This window comes from Salmo salar, chromosome ssa02 (genome assembly GCF_905237065.1).
Source record: "Salmo salar chromosome ssa02, Ssal_v3.1, whole genome shotgun sequence".
NCBI lineage: Eukaryota > Metazoa > Chordata > Actinopteri > Salmoniformes > Salmonidae > Salmo > Salmo salar.
In genome coordinates, this window is record NC_059443.1 from 44,066,138 (window position 1) to 44,091,840 (window position 25,703).

Here is a 25,703-nt window from a genome sequence, read left to right on the forward strand (position 1 = left end):
GAGGCCTGGATTTTACAAGCCTGGCTTCCTCTGTTTAATTGACTGACTTTCCCACGTTCGATGACTTATGGAGCTTCACCTCTACCTTACGGGGGCAGTCTGAGAAAATGGGAGGTCCACAACAATGGGGGGGGAAAGAAATACGGGGGCTGGTATTAAGTATAAAGACAGACATTTAGGCATTTGTAAAAAAAAGAAATGTGAGCCTTTGGATTGTCAAGAGTAGGCAGCAGCTATCTGGTAAAAGTGCCTGCCCTGGCTGGAGGGGGGGGGGGGAAAAACAGAACTGAGCAATTTGGGTTTATTTAGACTGAGCTAAAAACCATAAACAACTGTGGGGAGAGGGAGCGCATCAATTGCATGCTTTTGATGTGGGTTTTGCTCATGTTCGATCAAGAGCCACCATCATCTGGTCTTCAATGTCTCTCGCTAGCATACTTAAATGTGAGCGCATCACATAGAATCAATCAAATGAAGAGCCCAACTGCTTTGGGTTAAGAGGCTGTTTACAGAGAATAGGGCTCGTTGTTAAGTCTCTGCAAAGCCTGTTTTTCAGGAGAGGCCACCAGCATCACCAACGTGCATGACTAGTCACAGACATCTTCACGACAGAGGGAGAGTATCAAATGTCAATTAAAATGGTATTAAATTGGTTGTAAAGTTTGTCATTCTGATGAACATGTAAAATGTAGATTTTATTCTTTCGAGACTGGCTTTGGCACAAGCCTTTGCTATACCGCAGAGCTCAAAAAAGGACAGATGCTAACAAAACTAAAACAATTGAATAAGACTTGGAAAACACTGGTTGTTCTTGTTTGGTGGGAGGAATTACAGGACACTGATAGTAGAGATGGAATAGTAAACAGTGGCTTTTGAGTAACAATGGCAAAATCTACCACCAAAAACATAGGCGCGTTTGTTAATCACATTTGCAAACAACTTTCCCAAAAAGAAACATAGGCTTCTGAAAGGAGGCCCACAATAGTAGAGGTGGTGCATGGTCAGTGTGACCATAGAAAAATAAACACACACCTCAAACCAAAAGCACTAACACTGGGTCTGGTGCTACTACAGTAGAAATGAACCTCATTGGCCAACAGATTATTTTTGTTTGGAAATTAGGTTTGACGCCGAGGCTTTCTGAAGACTCAACTCGTTAAAGTCAACGATAGCACGAAAGGTCAGCCAAGCATTCAGACCCACCTACAAGCCACTGGTCCTGGAGAGTGACTAACAAAAAGGCAGCACTGAAGATCTGGTGGCACCTTCCACTGAGGTCACAGGCTGTCCATTCCCAGGACTTATCTAGTGTTACACCACTCTATTGTGACACAAAACACTTTTCTAGGCTACCCTCTCAGTCAGGTTACCACCCCTCTAGGCCTAAGAGGTTTCCAACTATATACAGCAGTGCACACAGTCCTACTGCACCTTGGCCATTCTCTGTGTAGTTCATCTTTCACTGATTTCTGAGGGCAGCGGGAGAGAAGCCACAAACACAAGAGCAATGATCCCTTTGTTTATAGAGGAAATAAGAAGTACGCATGTGTAACGAGAATACTGCCAGTACATTCAGTGAACTGTAATTACCCCCCGCCCCAACCCTCTTTGCTATTATCTGATTTCCAAAGTATTTCACTGCTGCTGAAAATGATTTAATCCAAGCCCTCCTCCATGAGTCTCGAATGTTAGCAGTACAGGCCGAGAAACGCAATGGAATAATTTGCAACATTCAAAACTAGGGATGTTAATGGTTAACTGAAAATACATTTGACCGGTCACGCTCAGTCTGTTAAATTGCATAATTTAGTGGAATTAAATTGGCAACAAACCTTAAAACGTACATCCCTAATTTGATTAATTCAAACAAGATAGGACTAAATGAACGGACTTTGCAAATGTATAGGCTAAGTGGTTGGCTAGTTCTTTGTTTAGTAAACCTGTTCTCTCAGTGACAGTTGATTCTTTATTTGAGTGCATATATGACTTTCTCTAAGACCACCAGAACATGTTACGTAACTCATAAGCACTCTGATGCCTGACAAGGAGCCACCTGGCTTCAAATCAATAAGTTGTTCACCGCAGCCCCCCCCCACGAGATGACTAAAGACAGATTATGAAGTCTGCTGCTGAACACTTGGCACAGTAAAAAAAACAAAAAACATTTTTATTAACCTACCCTTGTCCTTCAATATCAGCTCATCCTAATACTGAAGACGTGTGGAGAATTGAATGGAGAGAATGACGGCAGCTTTTCACATGCAATTACTGAGGGTGTTCCTTCCTCTTGTGCTAGTCCTTTGAAAAATTAAAGAACCCTGGCCAAACAACCGAGCAGTGAAGTAGGAAAATCCATTTTTCATAACAAAACACATTGAGCCAAAAAAGTATACTTCAACAAAAAGTGTCTAATTTCTAAAAAAAAATGCAATGTTAAGTGGATGTATACTGCTCATAATTGATGGAGTTTGGCACTGTGCACTGCTGGAAAAAATCACATAACGACAGTGATTAATGCACAAAATGGGAGTCGTTCCTGAGAAACTAATACTTCTTAATGAAGCTTCAATCATCGTCTAACCGTTTGCCCTTAAAGAGATTGCTAATATAAAGCACTGCCCAATAGTGGCAACTTTTGAGTGGTCCAGTTTTCATTCTGAAAACTACTGATGAAGTTGCAAGGGTACAAATCCATAATGATCCTAATAAAATAAAAGTCTCTAGATCTATTAACTTGCTGTGAACATCTAGTATCCAAGGTTGCCAGTTTGATATTTGTTAAGAGTACACTGAAATGAGGGCTACTTGACTTACCAGGACACGGAAGAAGTAGAGGTACTCGGCAGCCCCAGAGTAGTTTCCACACTCGTACTGGAACTTGGCATATCGGTACAGAGTGTCCAGGTACTCCTGACGGAACTGGAAGAGAAAAAGGCTGATCAATGGTTTCGCTCGATAACTATTCAGAGCATAGACACAAGCAATTATTTATTTGATGACAATATTGTCAGCTTTCTCGCAAGCCTCATGTAAGATTATTACAGATTACTTCTGTAGCTTGTCAACTATGTGTCTGTCTATCCCTGTTCTCTCCTCTCTGCACAGGCCATACAAACGCTTCACACCGCGTGGCCGCTGCCACTCCAACCTGGTGGTCCCAGCGCGCACGACCCACGTGGAGTTCCAGGTCTCCGGCAGCCTCTGGAACTGCCGGTCTGCAGCCAACAAGGCTGAGTTCATCTCAGCCTATGCTACCCTCCAGTCCCTAGACTTCCTGGCGCTGACGGAAACATGGATTACCACAGATTACACTGCTACTCCTACTGCTCTCTCTTCGTCTGCCCACGTGTTCTCGCATACCCCTAGAGCATCGAGCCAGCGGGGTGGTGGCACTGGAATATTCATCTCTCCCAAGTGGACATTCTCTCTTTCTCCCCTGACCCATCTGTCTATCTCCTCATTTGAATTCCATGCTGTCACAGTTACCAGCCCTTTCAAGCTTAACATCCTTATCATTTATCGCCCTCCAGGTTCCCTTGGAGAGTTCATCAATGAGCTTGACGCCTTGATAAGTTCCTTTCCTGAGGATGGCTCACCTCTCACAGTTCTGGGTGACTTTAACCTCCCCACGTCTACCTTCGACTCATTCCTCTCTGCCTCCTTCTCTCCACTCCTCTCCTCTTTCGACCTCACCCTCTCACCTTCCCCCCTACTCACAAGGCAGGCAATACGCTTGACCTCATCTTTACTAGATGCTGTTCTTCCACTAATCTCATTGCAACTCCCCTCCAAATCTCCGACCACTACCTTGTATCCATTTCCCTCTCGCTCTCATCCAACACTTCTCACTCTGCCCCTACTCGGATGGTATTGCGCCGTCCCAACCTTCGCTCTCTCCCGCTACTCTCTCCTCTTCCATCCTATCATCTCTTCCCTCTGCTCAAACCTTCTCCAACCTATCTCCTGATTCTGCCTCCTCAACCCTCCTCTCCTCCCTCTCTGCATCCTTTGATTTTCTCTGTCCCCTATCCTCCAGGCCGGCTCGGTCCTCCCCTCCTGCTCCGTGGCTCGACGACTCACTACGAGCTCACAGAACAGGGCTCCGGGCAGCCGAGCGGAAATGGAGGAAAACTCGCCTCCCTGCGGACCTGGCATCCTTTCACTCACTCCTCTCTACATTCTCCTCTTCTGTCTCTGCTGCTAAAGCCACTTTCTACCACTCTAAATTCCAAGCATCTGCCTCTAACCCTAGGAAGCTCTTTGCTACCTTCTCCTCCCTCCTGAATCCCCCCCCTCCTCCCTCTCTGCGGATGACTTCGTCAACCATTTTGAAAAGAAGGTTGACGATATCCGATCCTCGTTTGCTAAGTCAAACGACACTGCTGGTCCTGCTCACACTGCCCTACCCTGTGCTTTGACCTCTTTCTCCCCTCTCTCTCCAGATGAAATCTCGTGTCTTGTGACGGCCGGCCGCCCAACAACCTGCCCACTTGACCCTATCCCCTCCTCTCTTCTCCAGACCATTTCCGGAGACCTTCTCCCCTTCCTCACCTCGCTCATCAACTCATCCTTGACCGCTGGCTACGTCCCTTCCGTCTTCAAGAGAGCGAGAGTTGCACCCCTTCTGAAAAAACCTACACTCGATCCCTCCGATGTCAACAACTACAGACCAGTATCCCTTCTTTCTTTTCTCTCCAAAACTCTTGAACGTGCCGTCCTTGGCCAGCTCTCCTGCCATCTCTCTCAGAATGACCTTCTTGATCCTAATCAGTCAGGTTTCAAGACTGGGCATTCAACTGAGACTGCTCTTCTGTGTCACGGAGGCTCTCCGCACTGCTAAAGCTAACTCTCTCTCCTCTGCTCTCATACTTCTAGACCTATCTGCTGCCTTTGATACTGTGAACCATCAGATCCTCCTCTCCACCCTCTCCGAGTTGGGCATCTCCGGCGCGGCCCACGCTTGGATTGCGTCCTACCTGACAGGTCGCTCCTACCAGGTGGCGTGGCGAGAATCTGTCTCCACACCATGCGCTCTCACCACTGGTGTCCCCCAGGGCTCTGTTCTAGGCCCTCTCCTATTCTCGCTATACACCAAGTCACTTGGCTCTGTCATATCCTCACATGGTCTCTCCTATCATTGCTATGCAGACGACACACAATTAATCTTCTCCTTTCCCCCTTCTGATAACCAGGCGGCGAATCGCATCTCTGCATGTCTGTCAGACATATCAGTGTGGATGACGGATCACCAGCTCAAGCTGAACCTCGGCAAGACGGAGCTGCTCTTCCTCCCGGGGAAGGACTGCCCGTTCCATGATCTCGCCATCACGGTTGACAACTCCCTTGTGTCCTCCTCCCAGAGTGCTAAGAACCTTGGCGTGATCCTGGACAACACCCTGTCGTTCTCCACTAACATCAAGGCGGTGACCCGATCCTGTAGGTTCATGCTCTACAACATTCGCAGAGTACGACCCTGCCTCACACAGGAAGCGGCGCAGGTCCTAATCCAGGCACTTGTCATCTCCCGTCTGGATTACTGCAACTCGCTGTTGGCTGGGCTCCCTGCCTGTGCCATTAAACCCCTACAACTCATCCAGAACGCCGCAGCCCGTCTGGTGTTCAACCTTCCCAAGTTCTCTCACGTCACCCCGCTCCTCCGCTCTCTCCACTGGCTTCCAGTTGAAGCTCGCATCCGCTACAAGACCATGGTGATTGCCTACGGAGCTGTGAAGGGAACGGCACCTCCATACCTTCAGGCTCTGATCAGGCCCTACACCCAAACAAGGGCACTGCGTTCATCCACCACTGGCCTGCTGGCCCCCCTACCTCTGAGGAAGCACAGTTCCCGCTCAGCCCAGTCAAAACTGTTCGCTGCTCTGGCACCCCAATGGTGGAACAAGCTCCCTCACGACGCCAGGACAGCGGAGTCAATCACCACCTTCCGGAGACACCTGAAACCCCACCTCTTTAAGGAATACCTAGGATAGGATAAAGTAATCCTTCTAACCCCCCCTTAAAATATTTAGATGCACTATTGTAAAGTGGTTGTTCCACTGGATATCATAAGGTGAATGCACCATTTTGTAAGTCGCTCTGGATAAGAGCGTCTGCTAAATGACTTAAATGTAAATTATGTTCCGAGATGAGATCCATGGTGTTATATCCAGTCAATGACAGAGTGGCTGGAGTAAGGAGGGCAATTCTAGAATCATCTTCGATTTCAGAGCCCATTCTGTTTGATTACCATCACTGATCAATGGGGTCAGCAGGTAGCCTAGCAGTTTGTATCTGTATTTATTATGGATCCCCATTAGCTTCTGCCTAGACCAGTTACAGAAGTGGGAGGGTTTCCAGTCCGAATCCCTGCTCAGATGGGAAAATATGGTGAGGAGTGCACGGTCAACCAGAGGTTTGCTGGTATCATCCTAGATACCGTTGCCTGCTGTAGTGCCCTTGAGCAATTTAAGTGTGGAATTGTATGTACAAGTAGCTCCATGTCAAAATCCCATAGGGAATGCTACATTACCACATGTAGGCCTATTTACTTTGACATGTACATTGTCACCTGTGGCTAATCGGGAAAAGCCTTCAACAACCGACCTGAGCCCTATACTACGAATAAGGTATGAGGAGTCAACTTTGGTCTGACTTCAACTTGGGATAACTGGTACCACGAAAGTGGCTCACCTTTAAGCCAAGTAAATTTCTATAAATACAACACCTTCAGAACTAAACTGCTCCGGGGCAGGCTAACGCAATGCCAACTCCATTTATCCTCAATCTAGTGTCTGAGCCACTAATTGAGGAACAATGAAATCAGATACACTCCCTCTCACAAAGAGTAATCATCCCCATCATTTGAGGGACAAAACTGACTTGTCAAAAAAGTAAAAACCTATCAATTTACACATTCAGTAATGGACAGCATTTGTACCCATGAGTTAAACAGTGAAATTCTCAACGGCCACAACGCAACAAACAGTTCCACAGAGAGAAAAAGAGGGACCGGAATGTGGAAAAGGGGCACATGCATTGATAAGCAGACCAAGATAAAGACGGCACTTCTAAAAGCCTATTTCACAACATAGCCTGCAGAATTTACAACAACTCGGCAGAAATTAAAATGTGGCGCCGACTCTCCCATGGATTGATGTTTCAACATTGTCTCAATGAAGAGTTCGGCTAACCATGTGCAACAAGCACACACAGTTACAAGCCTGCTAGAGTTAGATTGAGTTTATTAGTCACATGTACAGGGACGCAGATGTAATCTCAGGGTAAGGTGAAAATCTTATGCTGCAGTGCAGGTCAAAATAAAATATATTAAAGAAAAAAAGTGAATGTGACAACATGTGTACAGTAACAATAAACTGAACAAAAATTATCATGTAAACTGTTGGGCCCATGTTTCATGAGCTGAAGAAGATTCCAGACATTTTCCATAAGAACAAAAAGCATCCTTCTCAAATTGTGCACACGTGTTTACATCCCTGTTAGTGAGCATTTCTAAATTGCCAAGATAATCCATCCACCTGACAGGTGTGGCATATCAAGAATCTGATTAAACAGCATGATTACACAGGTGCACCTTGTGCTGGGGACAATAAAAGTCCACTAAAATATGCAGTTGTCACAATGCCACATGTCTAGTTTTGGGGAGCGTGCCATTTACTACAGACGCCCGGACAAAGCCCTCATCCCCGTCATTCGCAGGAGAAAGATGTCGGGGGACGTAGGTCGGGGTGTCTTGAAAGGATCCGACGGCAAGTGGGTAATCTGCCTTTACCATCGGTCCTATTAGCTAACGTACAATCATTGGATAATAAAATAAACAAACTACGAGCGCGTATATCCTACCAACGGGACATTAAACTGTAATATCTTCTGTTGATTCACCAAGTCGTGGCTGAACAATGACATGAATAACATACAGCTGGCGGGTTTTACGCTTTATCGGCAGGATAGAACAGCCGCCTCTGTTAGGACAAGGGATAACGGTCTATGTATATTTGTAAACAGCTGGTGAAAAGACTCGAGGTTTTGCTCGCCTGAGGTAGAGTATCTCATAAACTGTAGACCACACTATATACCAAGAGAGTCAACTGAATTCTTCGTAGCTGTCTACTTATGACAGCAAACCGATGACAGCACTAAGACCGCACTCCATGAGCTGTATACGGCAATGAGGAAAGAATAAAACTCAGGCGGCGCTCTTAGTGGCCATGGACTTTAATGCAGGGAAACTTAAATCCATTTAACCTAATTTCCACCAGCATGTTAAATGTGCAACCAGAGGGGGAAAAATAAAGTAATCTAGACCACCTTTACGCCACACAGACACGCACAAAGCTTTCGCTCGTCCTCCATTTGGCAAATCTGACCATAATTCTATCCTCCTGATTCCTGCTTAAAAGCAATAAACAAAGCAGGAAGTACTACTGACTCCGTCAATACGGGAAGTGGTCAGATGACGCGGATGCTAAGCTACGGGACTTTTTTTTTGCAAGCACAGACTGGAGTATGTTCGAGGATTCTTTGGCTGGCATTGAGGAGTACAGCACATCAGTCACTGGCTTCATCAATAAGTGCATCGGTGACATCATCCCCATGGTGACCGTACGTACATACCCCAACCAGAAGCCATGGATTACAGGCAACATCCGTACTGAGCTAAAAGGTAGAGCTGCCGCTTTCAAGGAGCAGGACTCTAACCCGGAAGCTTAAGAAATCCTGCTATGCCCTCCGACGAGCCATCAAACAGGCAATACAGGACTAATATCGAATCATACTACACAGACGCTCGGATGTGGCAGGGCTTGCAAAAATATTACAGACTAAAGGAAAGCACAGCCACGAGCTGCTTTGTCACACAAGCCTACCAGGCGAGCTAAATTACTTTCATGCTCGCGTCGAGGCAAGCAACACTGAAGCATGCATGAGAGCATCAGCTGTTCCGGACAACTGTGTGATCACGCTCTCTGTAGCCAATGTATTCACAAGTCCGCAGGGCCAGCCGGATTAACCAGGACTTGTACTCCGAGCATGCGCTGACCAACTGGAAAGTGTGAAATTTTCAACCTGTAATTTTCAAGTCTGTGATACCAACATGTTTCAAGCAGACCACCATAGTTCCCTCAAAAGCTCATCACTAAGCTAAGACCTTGGGACTAAACACCTCCCTCTGCAACTGGATCCTGGACTTCCTGACGGGCCGTCCCCAGGTGGTAAGGGTGGGTAACACATCCGCCACACTGATCCTCAACACGGGGGCGCTTCAGGGGTGCGTGCTCAGTCCCCTCCTATACACTCATAACTGCATGGCCAGGCACAACCCTAACACCATCATTAAGTTTGCCGATGACAACAGTGGTAGGCCTGATCACCGACAACGATGAGACAGCCTACATGGAGGTCAGAGACCTGGCCGTGTGGTGCCAGGACAACGAACTCTCCCTCAACGTGATCAAGACAAAGGAGATGATTGTGGACTACAGGAAAAGGAGGACCGAGTACACCCCCATTCTCATCGACGAGGCTGTAGAGGAGCAGGTTGAGAGCTTCAAGTTCCTTGGTGTCCACTTCAACAAACTATCATGGTCCAAACACACCAAGACAGTCGTTAAGACAACGCCTATTCCCCCTCAGGCGATTGACATAGCACGGGTCCTCAGATCCTCAAAAGGTTTTACAGCTGCGCCATCGAGAGCATCCTGACTGGTTGCATCACTGCCTGGTATGGCAACTGCTCGGCCTCCGACCGCAAGGCACTAGAGGGTGGTATGGACGGCCCAGTACATCACTGAAGCCAAGCTTCCTGCCATCCAGGACATCTATAACAGGTTGTGTCAGAGGAAGGCCCTAAAAATGGTCAAATACTCCAGCCACTCTAGTCAGACTGTTCTCTACTACCGCATGGCAAGCAGTACAGGAGCACCAAGTCTAGGTCCAAAAGCTTATACCGCCAAGCCAGGAAACTCCTGAATAGCTCATCAACGGGATACCCAAACTATTTGCATTGTCCACCTCCCGACTACACACTGCTGCTACTCTGCTATTATCTATGCATTGTCACTAACTCCACCTACATGCACATATTACCTCGACTAACCGGTACTCCTTGTATATAGCCTCGCTACTGTTATTATTTGTTACTTTATTTTTATTTTTAGTTATCACCGAATTATTTTTCTAAAATCTGCATTGTTGGTTAAAGGCTTTTAACCTGTTATGGCTAGGGGGCAGTATTTTCACAGCCGGATAAAAAAACATACCCGATTTAATCTGATTATTACTCCTGCCCAGAAACTAGAATATGCATATAATTATTAGCTTTGGATAGAAAACACTCCAAAGTTTCTAAAACTGTTTGAATGGTGTCTGTGAGTATAACAGAACTCATTTGGCAGGCCAAAACCTGAGAAGATTCCATGCAGGAAGTGCCCTGTCTGACAATTTCTTGCCCTTCTTGATTATCTCTATCCATTACAGGGGATCTCTGCGTTATGTGACACTTCCTACGGCTCCCATGGGCTCTCAGAAGGTGGCAAAAAGCTGAATCGTGGCTTTGCAGGCTCTGGCTGAAAAAAAGTAGCGCGTTTGGATAGTGGCTGGTCACAGTACTGTGAGACTCAGGCGCATGCCCGAGTCGACCCCATGCTTTGTTTTCTTTCGTCTTTTTACCTAAACGCAGACTCCCGGTCGGAATTTTATCGCTTTTTTACGAGAAAAGTGGCATAAAAATGTATTTTAAACAGCGGTTGACATGCTTCGAAGTACAGTAATGGAATATTTAGAAATCTTTTGTCACGAAATGTGCCATGCTCGTGACCCTTATTTACACTTCGGATAGTGTCTTGAACGCACGAACAAAACGCCGCTATTTGGATATAACTATGGATTATTTTGAACCAAACCAACATTTGTTATTGAAGTAGCAGTCCTGGGAGTGCATTCTGACGAAGAACACCAAAGGTAATGAAACTTTTCTAATAGTAAATCGGAGTTTGGTCGGGGCTAAACTTGGTGGGTGTCTAAATAACTAGCCGTGATGGCTGGGCTATCTACTCAGAATATTGCAAAATGTGCTTTCACCGAAAAGCTATTTTAAAATCGGACACCTCGATTGCACAAAGGAGTTCTGTATCTATAATTCTTAAAATAATTATGTTTTTTGTGAACGTTTATCGTGAGTAATTTAGTAAATTCACCGGAGGTTTGCGGGGGGTATGCTAGTTCTGAACGTCACATGCTAATGTAAAAAGCTGGTTTTTGATATAAATATGAACTTGATTGAACAAAACATGCATGTATTGTATTACATAATGTCCTAGGTGTGTCATCTGATGAAGATCAAAAGGTTAGTGCTGCATTTAGCTGTGGTTTTGTTTTTTGTGACATTATATGCTAGCTTGAAAAATGGGTGTCTGATTATTTCTGGCTGGGTACTCTGCTGACATAATCTAATGTTTTGCTTTCGCTGTAAAGCCTTTTTGAAATCGGACAGTGTGGTTAGATAAAGGAGAGTCTTGTCTTTAAAATGCTGTGAAATAGTCACGTTTGAAAAATTTACGTTTTTGTATTTGAGGAATTTGTAATTCGCGCCACGCCTATCATTGGATATTGGAGCAGGTGTTCCGCTAGCGGAACGTCTAGATGTAAGAGGTTAAGAAAGCATTTCACTAAGGTCTGCACCTGATGTATTCAGCGCATGTGACAAATTGATTTGATTCGTCAGGTTGTCCAACCGGCCTCAACCACAGACCACGTGTATACCGTCATATGGGCGAGCGGTTTGCGAATGTCAACATTGTGCCCCAATTCGATCGATAGCAATTGCAATGCACAGGAGACACTGTGACGAGATCTTGAGGCCCATTGTCGTGCCATTCACCCCCTGCCATCACCTCATGGTTCAGCATGATAATGCACAGCCCCATGTTGCAAGAATCTGTACACAATTCCTGGAAGCTGGAAATGACCCAGTTCTTCCAGACATATCACCCATTGAGCATGTTTGGGATGCTCTGGAACGAAATGTAAAGCGTGTTCCAGTTCAAGCCAATATCCAGCAACTTCGCACAGCCATTGAATTGGAACGGGACAACACTCCCCTACCCTATTCAAGGTATCTGTATTACCAGTAGAGGTCGACCGAATAATCGGAAGGGCCGATTTCAAGTTTTCGTAGTCTGTATTTTTGGCCACCGATTTGGAGCTTTTTAAAAAAAATTTTTTTAACGCCTTCATTTAACTAGGCAAGTCAGATTAAAAACACATTCTTATTTTCAATGACGGCCTAGGAACGGGGGTTAACTGCCTTGTTCAGGGGGGGATTCGTTTTTGCAACCTTCCGGTTACTAGTCCAACGCTCTAACCACCTGCCTTACATTGCACTCCACGAGGAGCCTGCATGGCAGGCTGACTACCTGTTACGCGAGGGCAGCAAGAAGCCAAGGTAAGTTGCTAGCTAGCATTAAACTTATCTTATAAAAAACTATCAATCTTAACATAATCACTAGTTAACTACACATGGTTGACGATATTACTAGTTTATCTAGCGTGTCCTGCGTGGCATATAATCAATGCGGTGCCTGTTAATTTCTCATCGAATCACAGCCTACTTCGACAAACGGGTGATGATTTAACAAGCGCATTTGCAAAAAAAAAAGCGCTGTCGTTGCACCTAACCATAAACATCAATGCCTTTAAAATCAATACACAAGTATCTATTTTTAAACCTGCATATTTAGTTAATATTGCCTGCTAACATGAATTTGTGTAACTTCTCTAGCGTTCCGTGCAAGCAGTCAGGGTATATACAGCAGTTTGGGCCGCCTGGCTCATTGCGGACTGTGTGAAGTCCATTTATTCCTAGCAAAGGCCGTAATTAATTTGCCAGAATTGTACATAATTATGACATAACATTGAAGGTTGTGCAATGTAACAGGAATATTTAGACTTGGGGATGCCACCCGTTAGATAAAAATAGGGAACGGTTCCGTATTTCACTGAAATAATAATAAACGTTTCATTTTCTAAATGATGATTAAGAAACTCCGGATTCGACCATATTAATGACCAAAGGCTCATATTTCTGTTTTATATTATGTTATAATTAAGTCTATGATTTGATATTTGATAGAGCAGTCTGACTGAGCGATGGTAGGCAGCAGCAGGCTCGTAAGCATTCATTCAAACAGCACCTTCGTGTGTTTTGCCAGCGGCTCTTCGCAATTCTTCAAGCATTGCGCTGTTTATGACTTCAAGCCTATCAACTCCCGAGATTAGGCTGGTGTAACCCATGTGAAATGGCTAGCTAGTAAGTGGGTGCGCGCTAATAGCGTTTCAAACGTCACTCACTCTGAGACTTGAAGTAGTTGTTCCCCTTGTTCAACATGGGTGGCTGTTGTTGATGTGTTCCTGGTTCGAGCCCAGGTAGGAGCGAGGAGAGGGACGGAAGCTATACTGTCACACTGGCAATACTAAAGTGCCTATAAAAACATCCAATAGTCAAAGGTATATGAAATACAAATCGTATAGAGAGAGAACTAGTCCTATAATAACGACAACCTAAAACTTCTTACCTGGGAATATTGAAGACTCATGTTAAAAGGAACCACCAGCTTTCATGTGTTCTCATGTTCTGAGCAAGGAACTTAAATGTTAGCTTTTTTACATGGCACATATTGCACTTTTACTTTCTTCTCCAACACTTTGTTTCTGCATTATTTAAACATGTTTCATTATTTATTTGAGGCTAAATTGATAGTAGTTATGTATTATATTAAGTTAAGTGTTCATTCAGTATTGTTGTAATTGTCATTATTACAAATAAATAAATACAATTTAAAAAAAGAAGCTGATTAATCGGTATCGGCTTTTTTTGGTCCTCCAATAACCGGTATCGGCATTGAATAATCATAATCGGTCGACCTCTAATTACCAGTCAATGAAATCCATAGATTAGGACCCAATTTATTTATGTCAATGTACTTATATGAACTAAGTCAGTAAAATCTTTTAAATTGTTCCATGTATTTATGTTCAATACACACACTGACTGTAGTACAAACTGTAGTAATGATAAATAACCGTTGGGTGGTGGGGGCAGGGGAAGAGTATGTTGGAGAATGTCCATAAGGGGCGCAGAAGGGGGGTGATTAGTGAATGAAACAGTAAAAACAATAACTGTCCATTTGGGGGGTGGAATCTCTGAATGGAGCCCTAAACGGTACACTCCTGCTAAAATCACAGCGCGCTGACGTCAGTTTGGGAACCGAGTCCAGTCTCACAGATGCAGTGTGGCTTTGACAGGCAGTGGTTGCTAGCCACTGCGATGCGGAGGGAGACCGCCCTTTCCCACAGCCGAGTGGCCTACGGGCTGTTGAGGTGCACTGAGGACAGGGTGCAGGTCAGCGGGATGCCAGGGGAGGGGGGTGTATAAAGTGTCACGCCAAATATAGACTCCCAGGCATTCTTGCGGCCAGACCCATGTGTCCCGAGCTGTTCCATCTATTCTTAACAATTCACCACAGACTGTAAAATGTCCACAGAATTTTCTGCAAGCCGTAAAACCCCCAAAAATGAGTTACGGTTTTGGGAAGTCATTACATGTCTCCCTGCTTGGGCCCCCCGTTCCCTAAACAGTGGGTTCACACAGGAGTCATGGGAAATGCAGCTTAGAAGTGAGACGTCAGCAAAGCGGTCCAAACTTACGCTGTGTTTCTCCGCCAGATAGTTAAAAAGGGCCTGTCCATCCCTGAAAGAGAGCAAGAGAGTCACAGTTAGTGGACTTGTTTAATTTAAGTAACCAGTTGGCGGACGCAGGCCAAGTGTTAAGCCCCATTCAGGTGTAATTTCTGGACTGTAGCAGTTCTAGAGTTCCAGGCAAATCAAGGGACTTTCATTTTCAAAACAGTTTGAGCTGCTCCTTTGTACTTCAAGAGTCTGACAGGCAGCAAAAGTACTTGTGTGTGTGAACATTCACAGGCTGTTTACAACATTCATCTTCAACACCGACGCCATTAAACTGTCAAGATTCAACATTGGGGGGGGGGGGTTAAATCAATCTCACTTTATAAAACTGGAATTGCAGCCTTTAATTAGTCGCTTGCCAAATATATATATATATATATATATTTTTTTTTTTACATGTCATAAAATGAAACGCCATTCATGTCAACAGAGGCAAAAAAAATACACTACATGACCAAAAGTATGTGGACGCCTGCTCGACGAACATCTCATTCCAAAGTCACGGGCATATATGGAGTTTGTCCCCCCTTTGCTGCTATAACAGCCTCCACTCTTCTGGGAAGGCTTTCCACTAGATGTTGGAACATTGCTGCGGGGACTTGCTTCCATTCAGCCACGAGCATTAGTGAGGTCGGGCACTGATGTTGGGCGAATAGGCCAGGTTCGCAGTTGGCTTTCCAATTCATCCGAAAGGTTTGAGGTCCATGCTCTGTGCGGGCCAGTCAAATTCTTCACACCAATCGACAAACCATTTCTGTATGGACCTCGCTTTGTCATGCTGAAACAGGAAAGGGCCTTGCCCAAAGTTGGAAACACAAAATCGTCTAGAAAGTCATTGTTTACTGTAGTGTTAAGATTTCCCTTCACTGGAACTAAGGGGCCTAGCCTGAACCATGGGAGAAAGAAAAAAGAAAACCCTCCACTTTACAGTTGGGAAGGTAGGGTTCTGCTGGCATCCGTCAAACTGCCTAATGGTGAAGCGTGATTCATCACTCCAGAGAACACATTTCCACTGCTCCAGTCGGATTGCGGCGAGCTTTACCCCACTCTACACTTCGCATTGCTCTTGGTGATCCTAGGCTTGCATGCGGTTGATCGGCCATTGAAACCCCTCATGAAGCTCCCGACAAACAGTTATTGTATTGAATTCCAGAGGAAGTTTGGAACTCGGTAGTGAGTGTTGCAACCGAGGACCAACGATTTTTACACGCTTCAGCACTTGGCAGTCCAGTTCTGTGAGCTTCTGTGGCCTACCACTTTGCAGCTGAGCAGTTGTTGCTCCTAGACGTTCCCACTTCACAATAACAGCACTTACAGGTGACCAGGGCAGGTCCAGCAGGGCAGAAATTTGACAAACTGATTTGTTGGAAAGGTGGCATCCTATGATGGTGCCACGTTGAAAGTCAGAGCTCTTCAGTAAGGCCATTCTACTGTCAGTGTTTGTCTATGGAGATTGCATGGGTGTGTGCTCAATATTATACACCTGTGTGGCTGAACTTACCAAATCCACTAATTTGAAGGGGTGCCCACATAGGTTTAGACATTTTTGCAAATATGTAAACAAGGTATTTGTTTTAATTTGAATACATGTTTAAACCTGTTTTCGCTGCGTCATTATGGGGTATTTTAGAATTATGCCGTAATGAAACAAAATGTGGAAAAAGTCAAGGGGGTCAGAATACTTATGTAAATAAGATATTTTGGTTTTAATTTGAATACAAGTATTCAGAACCTTTACTATGAAACTCCGAATTGAGCTCAGGTGTATCCTGTTTCCATTGATCCTCCTTGAGCTGTTTCTACAACTTGGGAGTCTGTAGTAAAATCAATTGATTGGACATGACTTGAAAAATCACACACCTGTTTATATAAAAAGGTCACAGTTGACAGAGCAAGTCAGAGCAAAAACCATGCCATGAGGTCGAAGGAATGTCCTTAAAGCTCAGAGACAGGATTGTGTCGAGGCACAGATCTGGGGAAGGGTAAAATTAAAAATATATTTAACAAAGTCTGCTACATTGAAGATTCCCAAGAAGAACGGCCTCCATTCATGAAAGGAAGAAAATTGGATCCAACCAAGACTCTTCCTAGAGCTGGCTGCCCAGTCCAACTTACCAATCAGGGTAGAAGGGCCTTGGTCAGGGAGGTGACCAAGATCCCAATGGACACTCTGACAGAGCTCTAGAGTTCCTCTGTGGCGATGGGAGAATCTGCCAGAAGGACAACCATCTCTGCAGCACTCCACCAATCAGGCCTTTGTAGTAGAGTGCCCAGATGGAAGCAACTCCTCAGTAAAAGGAACATGACAGCCCGCTTGCAGTTTGCCAAAAGGCACCTGAAGACTATCAGACCATGAGAAACAAGATTCTCTGGTCTGATGAAACCAAGATTGAACTCTTTGGCCTGAATGCCAAACGTCACATCTGGAGGAAACTTGGCACCATCCCTACAGTGAAGCATCATGCTGTGGGGATGTTTTTCAGCGGCAGGGACTGTGAGACTAGTCAGGATCGAGGCAAAGATTAATAGACTGGAAGGTGAACCTTTGCCCCAACAGGACAACGCAGGAGTGGCTTTGGGATAAGAGAGTCTCTCTCACTCTCTCATCTGCAGAGAAGAATGGGAGAAACCCCCAAATAGTTGTGCCAAGCTTGTAGCATCAGACCTGAGGCTGTAAATCACTGCCATAGGTGATTTAACTAAGTAAAGGGTCTGAATACTTATGTAAATGTGATCTGTTTTTTGATAATTCAAAAAACCTGTTTTTGCTTTGTCATTATGGGGGTAGTGTGGCTTGAGGGTAAAAATACAATTCATTTTAGAATAAGGCTGCAACGTAACAAAATGTGGAATAAGTCAAGTGGTCCAAATACTTTCCGAATGCACTGTATGTTTTACTGAAATTGCTGGTGCTTGCGGTTTAATGGCGTGTAATGCTAAATAACTGCCTCTAATTGGTCAGTCCATTCTGAATTTGTGATAAATCTGTTGTGATTTTGGCAGGGAATATAGCTTGCCTACATAGTCTCATTAAAAACTGTCATTTCAGTAATCAAGAGCTTGTGTGCGCGGCATGCACACGTGTGTAGAGAGCAAGAATGGAAATGAGTGAGACAATATAACGATGGGAGAAGTTGAGAATTCTGTGATTACTGCAGATCTAGTTAATTTCTTGATGTGAGTTACTAAATTAAGATAAACACCTTAACTAGAGTCAATGTGATTGAACGGTGGTCTCCGGGATAACATTTCACTTGCCTTTCTTTCAATTTATCGGGAAACCGTTAAATGTCTCCCTGTACGCTATATATGTAGTTTTGTCAGTTCTCACCATCTCCTGCCTAGAAACTAATAAAAGACAGATTGACTCCGGTAGCTCCTGGGTGACAAGCTTCCCTGTAGAGGGGAATGTATCTCCGCTGAGCACTGTGGGATCACAGTCCTGACCTCAGTGATTAATCCAAGTTCTCAATCTCTCCATGTGGATTACATAGTCTTTAGTAGGGCTGCGGCGGTCACGAAAATTGTCAAGCAAATAACTGCTGGTCTCACAGTAATTGACTGTTAATTAACATACACATTTAGCATCGTCTGGCAGCATACAAGCCACTAATGCAGACCTTTGGAACATCTACATTTTAAAAAGCCTAATAAGCTATATTACATTAAATTACACCTTCACAATAAATACATCATTTCATTTTAAATGAGGTCTAATTCAGGAGAACAGAAAATCATACTCTGAGTAGTCCTTATGTTAGGTACAGATATGGCTATGCCATATGGCTGTGAATTCCACAGCATTATTTTATAGCATGAGGAATACAATTGGAAAATATAGAAAGGATATTTTCTGCAAACGATTTGAGGGAGTGCGCACATGCGGCTAGCCGGTGTTAAGCGGTTAACAAAGAAACAGATAATCCTATATGCTTAGAGTTATTTATGCAACTTTAGATGTGATACACACAGGGATTTGTAATACATTAACGCTGCATGACGGGACTATTAATGATTTGAAAAAAGTTGCATGAACGGTATGATCTCTGCTTAGTTTTATTGTGTAGGCTCTACACTTCAGTCTCATTAACAATTGGACAAGCACTTAACCTGTCTGGGATAGGGGGCAGTATTTTCACGGCCGAATGAAAAACGTACCCAATTTAAACAGGTTACTACTCTGGCCCAGAAACTACAATATGCATATTATTAGTAGATTTGGATAGAAAACACTCTGAAGTTTCTAAAACTGTTTGAATGGTGTCTGTGAGTATAAAAGATCTCATATGGCAGGCAAAAACCTGAGAAAAAGTCAACCAGGAAGTGGAAGATCTGAGAATTGTAGTTCTTTCTAGTCCCTTTCGAAACTACAGTATCTGTGGGGTTACGTTGCACTTCCTAAGGCTTCTATTGACTGTCTAAAGCCTTCAGAAAGTGGGTTTAGCCTTCTCCTGTCACTGGGCAGAGTATAGGAGCTCAGTTACTGAGTGGTCTGCAACAAAGGGATTGGATATGCGGTCACGCGAGCACACTGTTCCTTTTTCTCCTTGAATGAATACGCTATTGTCCGGTTGGAATATTATCGCAATGTTACATTAAAAATACCATAAAGATTGATTTTATACAGCGTTTGACATGCTTCTAAGTACGGTAATGGAACATTTTGACTTTGTCTCTGGTTCCGCGCTCGCGCGTTATGCCTTTGGATAAGTGATCTGTACGCATGAACAAAACGGAGGTATTTGGACATAAATATGGATTATTTGGAACAAAAACAACATTTCTTGTTGAAGTAGCAGTCCTGGGAGTGCATTCTGACGAAGATCAGCAAAGGTAAGAGAATATTTCTAATACTGAGTTTAGGTTGCCCCGAACTTGGAGGGTGTCTGAATAGCTCGCCGTGATGGCTGAGCTATGTACTCAGAATATTGAAAAATGTGCTTTCTCCGTAGAGCCATTTTAAAATCTGACACAGCGGTTGCATCAAGGAGTAGTGTATCTATAATTCTTTAAATAATTGTTATATATTTTGTCAACGTTTATGATGAGTATTGTTGTAAATTGATGTGCACATTCACTGGTAGTTTTGGTGGGAATACATTTTCTGAACGTCACACGACAATGTAAAATTCTGGTTTTGGATATAAATATGAACTTTATCGAACAAAACATACATGTATTGTGTAACATAATGTCCTAGGAGTGTCATCTGATGAAGATGGTCAAAGGTTAGTACTTCATTTAGCTGTGTTTTATTGACACATGTCCTTGCTTGGAAAATGGCTGTGTGATTATTTTTGTACTCTGCTAAAAATCTAATGTTTTGCATTCGCTGTAAAGCCTTTTTGAAAAATCGGACAATGTGGTTACATCAAGGAAAAGTGTATCTTTAAAATGGTGTATGTTTGAGAAAGTTGAATTATGACGTTGTTTTTGAATTTGCCACCTGGATATTTAACTTCTTGGGGCTATGTGGGACGCTAGCGTGCCACCCGTGGTGCACCCTATCAACAGCAGGTGCATTTCAAGAGCGGCAAATTTGAAACCAAATAAATGTCAAAATTCAAATTTTTAAAACATACAACCATCTTACACCCTTTGAAAGATAAACATCTCCTTAATCTAACCACGTTGTCCGATTTCAAAAAGGTTTTACGGCGAAAGCATAAAGTTAGATTATGTTAGGAGAGTACATTGACAATAGCTGTGTGTAATGTTTTGTCAATTCAAAGACAGGCGTCACCAAAACCATAAAACCAGCTAAAATGATGCACTAACCTTTTACAATCTCCATCAGATGACACTCCTAGGACATTATGTTAGACAATGCATGCATTTTTAGTTCTATCAAGTTCATATTTATATCCAAAAACAGCGTTTTACTATGGCATTGATGTTGAGGAAATCGTTTCCCTCCAATAACCGGCAGTCAAGTCAGCACCACAAATTAAATAATTAAAATTAGAAAACATTGGTAAAATATTATATTGTCATTTAAAGAATTATAGATTTACATCTCTTGAACGCAATCAACTTGCCAGATTTAAAAATAACCTTACTGGGAAATCACACTTTGCAATAATCTGAGCACTGCGCCCAGAAAAATATGCTTTGCTATACAGACAAACGGCCATGTTGGAGAGATCTAAAATCGAAAATACTATGTAAATAATCCATTACCTTTGATTCTCTTCATCAGATGTCACTTCCAGGAATCCCAGGTCCATAACGAATGTAGTTTTGTTCAAAAAAGCTCATCATTTATATCCAAAAAGCTCCGTGTTGTTAGCACATGATCTAAGCCAGCCGGACTTCTCGTCATGAACGAGGGGAAAAAATATATTTACGTTCGTTCAAACATGTCAAACGTTGTATAGGATAAATCATTAGTGCCTTTTTTAACCAGAACATGAATAATATTCAAGGTGGACGAATGCATTCTCTTTTATAACGTATTGGAACGAGGGTACCCAACATGAACTCGCGCGCCAGAGTCTAATCGGCCATCACCGTTCCATCTTGTTCGGTCAGATCTCACAGTAAAAGACTCAAAACACTTTGTAAAGGCTGGTGACATCTAGTGGAAGCAATAGGAAGTGCCAAAACATTAATCAACCCCTGTGTGTTTCAATGGCATAGGCTTAAAGGTAATTCAACACATCAGGTATCCACTTCCTGTCAGAAAATGTCTCAGGGTTTTGCCTGCCAAATGAGTTCTGTTATACTCAGACACCATTCAAACAGTTTTAGAAACTTTAGGGTGTTTTCTATCCATATATAATAAGTATATGCATATTGTAGTTACTGGGTAGGATTAGTAACCAGATTAAAATCGGGTACGTTTTTTTATCCAGCCGTGAAAATACTGCCCCCTAGCCCCAACAGGTTAACTGGCTGTGTCCCGCTTTAATGTGACAAAATAGCCTAATCATTTATTAGCATTCTAAGCTAAACATTCTGGACGCTAGCGTCCCACGTAGCCCATAGAAGTTAATGCCTCGAATTTCCCAGCGGCATCCCATGTGTGTGGCCGTATTGCCCCCTAAAAAAAAAAGAATGTAATGCATTTAGCGGCCATTGTGCAAGTGCGACTCACGTCTTTCTCACAGGATACAAGTTTAGACCGACACGTCGGGGACGCAACTGCACATGTCCTTATCTAATTCCGAGGGGCATACTGAAGATACTGGAAGGACTGTCCACATTTACTTTGTTAGCCAACAAGAGGAGTAGGCCAAACAAACAGCAAAAGCTCTAACCTATGTCAATCTACTACCCTCCAAGGACAACGTTGCCTATTCTATGCGAAAAATAAATATTCCTAACATAGTCTGGGACAGTTGTGGGATGCGATGGATACCTAATGAATACAACCACTAGCATCCCAAAAACCTTTTTATTTTTATGCAAGGAGGCTGACGCAAAAGATCAGAATGTTTAGCTTAAAATGCTAATAAATGATTAGGCTATTTTGTCATATTAAAGTGGGACTCAGCCAGTGAAATATCAGGGCGGAAAATTCAACAACAAAATGTCATAATTCAACTTTCTCAAACATACACTTCTCGTTAATCTAACCTCATTGTCCGATTTCAAAAAGGCTTTACAGCGAAAGCAAAACATTAGATTATGTTAGGAGAGTACATAGACAAATATAATCACACAGCCATTTTCCAAGCAAGGACATGTGTCAAGCAAACCCAAAACACAGCTAAATGAAGCACTAACCTTTGACGATCTTCATCAGATGACACTCCTAGGACATTATGTTACACAATACATGTATGTTTTGTTCGATAAAGTTCATATTTATATCCAAAACCAGAATTTTACATTGTCGTGTGACGTTCAGAAAATGTATTCCCACCAAAACTACCAGTGAATGTGCACATCAATTTACAACAATACTCATCATAAACGTTGACAAAATATATAACAATTATTTAAAGAATTAAAGATACACTACTCCTTGATGCAACCGCTGTGTCAGATTTTAAAATGGCTGTACGGAGAAAGCACATTTTTCAATATTCTGAGTACATAGCTCAGCCATCACGGCGAGCTATTCAGACACCCTCCAAGTTCGGGGCAACCTAAACTCAGAATTAGTATTAGAAATATTCTCTTACCTTTGCTGATCTTCAACAAGAAATGTTGTTTTTGTTCCAAATAATCCATATTTATGTCCAAATACCTCCAATTTGTTCGTGCGTACAGATCACTTATCCAAAGGCATAACGCGCGAGCGCGGAACCAGAGACGAAAAGTCAAAATGTTCCATTACCGTACTTAGAAGCATGTCAAACGCTGTTTAAAATCAATCTTTATGGTATTTTTAACGTAACATTGCGATAATATTCCAACCCGACAATAGCATATTCATTCAAGAAGAAAAAGGAGGGGCGCGCTCGCGGGACTGAGCATATCCAATCCCTTTGTTGCCAGGCAGACCACTCAGTAACTGAGCTCCTACTATCTGCCCAGTGACAGGAAAATGCTCAAACCACTTTCTGAAAGCTTTAGACAGCCAATGGAAGCCTTAGGAAGTGCAACATCGCCCACAGACACTGTAGTTTCAATAGAGAATTTAAAGAAGAACTACAATTCTCAGACTTTCCACTTCCTGCTTGGAATTTTCTCAGGTTTTTGCCTGCCATGAGTTCTGTTATACTCAGACACCATTCAAACAGTTTTAGAAAGTTCAGTGTTTTCTATCCAAATCTACTAATAATATGCATATTCTAGTTTCTGGCCCAGAGTAGTAACCTGTTTAAATTGGGTACGTTTTTCATCCGGCGGTGAAAATACTGCCCCCTAGCCCAGACAGGTTAAAAAGCGCAGCAATGCGCACACGGCAGTAGGTGATAAGCGCTAATGTCCATTAACATTACCAAGTGACCGTAACTGCGATTACGCATGTAATGCTTTTATTTATTTTTAATGGTGAAAATGATCTTCCCCACCTTGAAACTCACTCGCTGCATATGTATGCCAGTTAGGCTCTACACCTGTTGTAAAACATATTAATATGCTTAATTTTAAGTTATTTGGCCACTTTAGTTAAGATAAAAACCTTATCAAAACATAGGCCTATGGGCTAGGCTACATGAGGTGTGCGACTAGGATTTGAAAAAAGTTCAACAAAAGAAAACATGCATTGTTTCAAGCCTTACCCGGGGAATCATTCACAAGTGATTGGTCAAAATATTAACCTATCATTCTATTATTGATTTAATCGTGTATTTACATATAAATTACTTGCCTAGTTAAATAAAGGTTAAATTAAAAATGAAGGTGTGAAATTTGTTTTGACTTAGGTGCATAAATACTCCATTCTGTCTAGAAACAGGCAGGATAAATAAAGTCACCTATGCCATTAAATAGCGAATGGAGGACGCTTTCCCCGTGGTTCACTTTCATCCCAGCCAGGAAGGCTATACTCCTGTTTTAAAGCAAAAAAAAGGTGCTTAATATTAGGAAAGTTGAGAAATAAATAGTAGGCTTAGCCTACAGAAAGCTGATGGGAATCTTTTTTATTTTAATTGAGCCCATCACGGTTCTCACGCAATTGCATAGCCTAAAGAAATGTTGCACAATATGAGCTCTCATTAAGTGTTTGATTAGATTTGCATTGATGTAAGAGTGATTAGAGGGGCAATAGAATGCTGAGTACCAGGCAATTAGCAAGTTTGGTAGGCTACTAATGACCATCAGCAGAATCCGCACTTGGAGAAGCGTAACTACCGTGACTAAGCAGTCAGGTCGAACTTGACTGCCTTCATGACTCATGACCACCGGTGTGGTGGTAATATGGTCACCACAACAGCCAAGACCTGACCAAGACCTGACTCAGGTTCTCACATCCACAACTGCCTTTCAAGCCACAGTCCCCACAGGAACAACGGCAAGATAATCCACATATCCAAATGTAAAGGTCTACATTGTGCCTTGAATACCCCTTCAAAAAGGTAAACAGCATTGCATTACTACCACCACCTTCTGCACCAAAAAGAGCAAAGAAGCTATGGAAGTTGACAAACTCAAGATCCATAGAATTGTTTAATTTCCTCAACCTATGAACATGGATCAGAAACATTGCAAAAATAATCCAGAAAGTGAACGACAATTTTAAGCATTTATTGGCTAGGCCTAAACTATATTGGATTGGCTTCTTAGAGATATTAAGTTGAGGGCAGGCCTATGAGGTATGACGGCATAAAATGCACCTAAAAAGACAGTCTCTCTCCAACACAAACCATTATCACACAGTATTATCCCAAAAAGACAGGACTTGGGGATTTAAATATTGAACCTCTTTGCCATTTCAGGTCAGGGATGATCCGCTATATAAATCCAAAATTACATCAAAAACACACTACCGCATCCAGAGTAACTTTAGCAGATATTTGCGCAGTACACAAAAATTGTCATGGCTTGCCCTTTTGGTTTTGTGAAGAGTTTTTTGGTGACCCGGGACATGTCTTGTACTGTTCTACAAATCCAACGGTATCAAAACGAATCCCCGCATAACAAGAGAGAAACATGATCCTGCCTATGAAGAGAGATTACTCAAACGGAAATCTGAATAGAAGAAGAAAAAAATATATATATATAAAAAAATAAAAACAGTACAACAGACTGCACTCCAAAAAGTTAATTCACAAGGCTTCAAAACTCCCATTACAATGGCATAACGGTCAGTATAAAATGCCTGCTTTGATAAACATGTTTTAAACCCAAACCTTTAACAAAGACTTCTAGATTGGCAAGTGGATGAGAAGTGTCCTTTGATGAACTGAACTCACTCCTGCCAAGAAGCCAAGTAAAGAATGAGGACTTGAGTTTAACCAAACTATTTTAATCACGGCAAAGTCAGCACAGACCAAATGTCCTTAACATTCACCGCAGCATTGTGCATCGGTCTCCTCGTCTGCGTTTGCCGAGTGAGT

The 25,703-nt window shown here is 43.0% G+C and overlaps 1 protein-coding gene across 1 annotated transcript in view; it reads right to left on the reverse strand.

The window, feature by feature from the left end:
• eif3ea (eukaryotic translation initiation factor 3, subunit E, a) overlaps positions 1-25,703 on the reverse strand; it is a 57,818-nt gene that overhangs the window by 26,149 nt on the left and 5,966 nt on the right. Inside the window, exons 4-5 of the mRNA NM_001141695.1 lie at positions 14,716-14,758; positions 2,815-2,919 (exon numbers count right to left, since the gene is read on the reverse strand). Of these exons, the coding sequence (NP_001135167.1) occupies positions 2,815-2,919; positions 14,716-14,758 (148 nt within the window). The remainder of the gene's footprint in view (positions 1-2,814; positions 2,920-14,715; positions 14,759-25,703) is intronic.